At 39.0% G+C, this 3227-nt stretch overlaps 1 protein-coding gene across 2 annotated transcripts in view; it reads left to right on the top strand.

Moving 5' to 3' along the window:
- The first annotated feature begins 1499 nt into the window (after positions 1-1499).
- LOC106525204 (uncharacterized) overlaps positions 1500-3227 on the top strand; it is an 8507-nt gene continuing 6779 nt past the window's right edge. The window contains exons 1-2 of one of the 2 annotated variants that reach the window (XM_014019358.1): positions 1935-2021; positions 2693-2803. Coding sequence is in view for 1 of the 2 variants with exons in the window: in XM_014019357.1 (XP_013874811.1) it covers positions 1934-2021 (88 nt within the window). In the remaining variant the exon portion in view is untranslated. Of the gene's footprint in view, positions 2022-2692; positions 2804-3227 lie in introns of both variants that reach the window. The other variant, XM_014019357.1, reaches the window with a different exon arrangement.

The raw sequence follows: 3227 nt of genomic DNA, 5'->3' as shown, positions 1-3227 counted from the left end.
CTAAACCTCAAACAGATGCTAAATACATCTTAAGGACATGCAACTTAAAAAAAGGAAATACAGCTGTGAAATCACCACGGCATATTGTGAACTTGGTTCATGACAACAGTAAAGGCTGGAATAAAATGGTGTTTTTTTATTGAAGGTGTCAAAATAGCTTGTATATGTACAAGCTTAAATAATGTCRATTAACATGAAGTTGCTAGCCAAGATACTGTCAAACTCTGCTCGAAGCTCAGGGTAGGAGCTATAAGTGTAGGGCACATCAATAATTGATCCACATGTGTGCTACAGGTCTTCTACCAAAACCTGTTTCAGCATTAAAAGTTACCTTAATTCCCTCTGTGCATAAAACAGAAGACCCTGTGCAAAATCACAAGGATTTTTCCAGCTTGCACTGATCTMCATTCTTYATGTATCTCTGCAAGTAATTCAGTGTTGTTTGCTCTTTCATTGACAGGGACAGATCATCTGTTTGCAGCATGTCAACAACTTTTTTGTTTGTTGCTTTTTTGGACTCATATAAATGCAGGATATTGGTTGTGTTTGGCAGATTTAATGTCACATCTTTTAGAGTTTTGGAAAAGCAGTCTATTATATACTTTGGTTCTTGTAATATGGCTTTATGAGCCATGAGTTGGATTGCTGGTTTTACATTTTCCTGAGATGGACTGCTGTGAGCACCCATCGGTGAAAACAAATCCAACAGATTTTCTTTGTCATCCTCGTCCAGTACACCATCGAGGGCCTTTTCAATGGTAATTCGCTCGCTGTCAGACAAATAAATATCTTGCAAATGATGACATCAACTCTTCAACTGAGTGAAGGCCAAGTAGAGAGGCAACAATGACTGCCTTGGACAACCTGACTGGAGTCACTCCATGGTCAATCAGTCTTTTTGCCCATATTCTTCTCAGAGCATGCCACCCACCGTCTGAAAAGTCTGGTCTTAGTTTTGGAAAACTCTCATTAAACATTTTACCCACCTCCATCTGTTTCATTCTGAAGACGAGTGTTAACCAACACTGTCTTTTCAGAGCTACACAAAATGTAAATACTGATTCAGTGCAGATGTGTGCTAATGGTGTAGTTTTTATTAATATAGTAAACACATGTGTACACTCAGTCAGAAATTGAGATTTAGGCTGTTTTTTATGTGGTTGGGCAGGTTTTACTTTATGTTTGGAATCTGGCAACCCTGGGAGATACATTTTATTGCAATCTAGCAAATCATAAAAAAAACCCTCATTAAACATCTAATTAAGTGACTTTAAAATAAGAAGAGAATACAGGAAATTTGACAAAAGTCAAGTCTTTGTTGCTCTTTCCTCACCAAAATCAAAATTTGAAAAGTTTAAACCTAATTTTCTTTTGGCCAGAGAAGAATGCACTAAATCCAGAGACAAAGCTATTTTACATAATTAGGGCCGGATTAAATGTTACGTAGGACCAGAGTTGGTCCGCGGGCCCTAATTTAACACACGTGCCCCCATCCAGACTTTCACGAGATGACCCGTGTTTTTATTTTAACACCTGGCCCCCCGGCGTAGGCTGAGGCTCCAGCATCACAGCCAGTCATTGAGCTCGGTGTGAGTTTCCGTCACGTAGCGGAGGTTACACCGATGCTAGCTGCTGTTAGGAGGCTGTTCAGGGAGCTGATTTCTGCGGCTGCACCTCCTGCTGGCACCTCGCTAACCAGCAGCAGTTAGCTTCCTGTGCACCAGCTTCAGTTGTTTCACCGGTGACAGCTGTCTCCTGCCTGGGTTTACTGCTCTCCTGGGGACTATTATGACTCATAGCTAACCAGAGGCTAACCTGCTAGCTGCTGCTGGTAGATGCTGCTAGTTGCTAGCCGCTGCTAGCCGCCGTGTGTCCGATGGAGCTGCAGTGTTGTTCGGCCTGCCGAAGATGACGGGCCGCCGGAGCCTCAACCATGGACCCTGAGGATGGGTGGACTAAAACAGTGTCTGCTCAGAAACCTGTGGACCCAACAGTTCTCGGCCAACACGATGGAAGCCTCGGTAAGAAGAAGTGTCTAATTCAAACTGTTTCATTCATATGCAGTCCTCTCTGTTTTACCGTTAAATCTGCAGTCTCTCTTAAATATTTACACTACAATGAACGACATTTAGTCCACCAGTTCACGTCTTCATTAAACTCTCAAAATGATTCAAACTATGCACTGGAAGTAGTGAGTTTAAAATAAATCATTGGATTTCAATAATTTGGATATGTCCAAAGTAGTTGATTATGTAACACATTTTAAAAATCTGGATTATTTCTGGATAAAATAAAGATGGCTAAAATGAAGATAAATATCTGGTGTCAAACTGTAGAGCTGTGTCTTTGTTGCCTTAGTTTTCTAAGATCCCTTTAAATGTTTTAAAGAGACTACAGCTGCAGATGTTAATCTTTCAGAGCTCAACATAAACAAAATAGTACAAATGCCTATAAGGTGATCTATTTTTTGCAGAACAGAGGAAAATATAAAAGCTTTTTATTTATTGGTTGCATAATTATTTGATCTGCTATAATGAACTTTACTCCAGGACGATAAAATGAATCATTCTGACCAGTTTATCAAATTATTATTGAATAACATACACTTAGATGAGCGAGATCTCATGTTCAATAGTCCACATGTAATAATTTTATTTTTCTGTTCAGGTAAAGTAAGTGTTTATTTTTATAGGCCTGTTATGATTTGACAACAGAGGTGGGTTCATCACTGCCAGCAGCTGCTTTGTGTCGATCAGGACAGCCTAAAAAAATCAAAGAAAACAAAATCCTTTACAAAAGAAAGGTAAACACAACTGCAGTGAAGTAATATTGAAACATTTGAAAAAATAAACAAGTTTTTGCACTGATTCTGTAAACTTTGTTTTCCTGTGTTTTTCTCAGTCGTGCAGTTTTTAATGTTCAAGTTTTAGCAGTAAGAATGTCTAAATTAAACCTTTTAAATAAAGCAACCCTCATAAGGTGAAAGATGAATGTCTAAAATTAAACTTAAATTGATCATTTATGCATTTCTCTTTTTTGGGACTATTGGGCCTCATGCAAGAACCGTTCGTACGCACAGATTTGTTCTTAAGTTGTGCGTACGAGTGGTTTAGGAGAATTTGTGGCATTCACCAATGTTTTCGTATTCTAAGATTTTTTTCAGATACGAACAAAATTCACGAGTGGTCCAGACCTGTCGTATATTTTACGTGCAGTCTGTCTGCTGT

Source organism: Austrofundulus limnaeus, unplaced genomic scaffold (genome assembly GCF_001266775.1).
Source record: "Austrofundulus limnaeus strain Quisiro unplaced genomic scaffold, Austrofundulus_limnaeus-1.0 Scaffold217, whole genome shotgun sequence".
Classification (NCBI taxonomy): Eukaryota; Metazoa; Chordata; class Actinopteri; order Cyprinodontiformes; family Rivulidae; genus Austrofundulus; species Austrofundulus limnaeus.
Note: the sequence above shows the minus strand (reverse complement) of the source record. Positions and strands in the feature narration are given on the sequence as shown.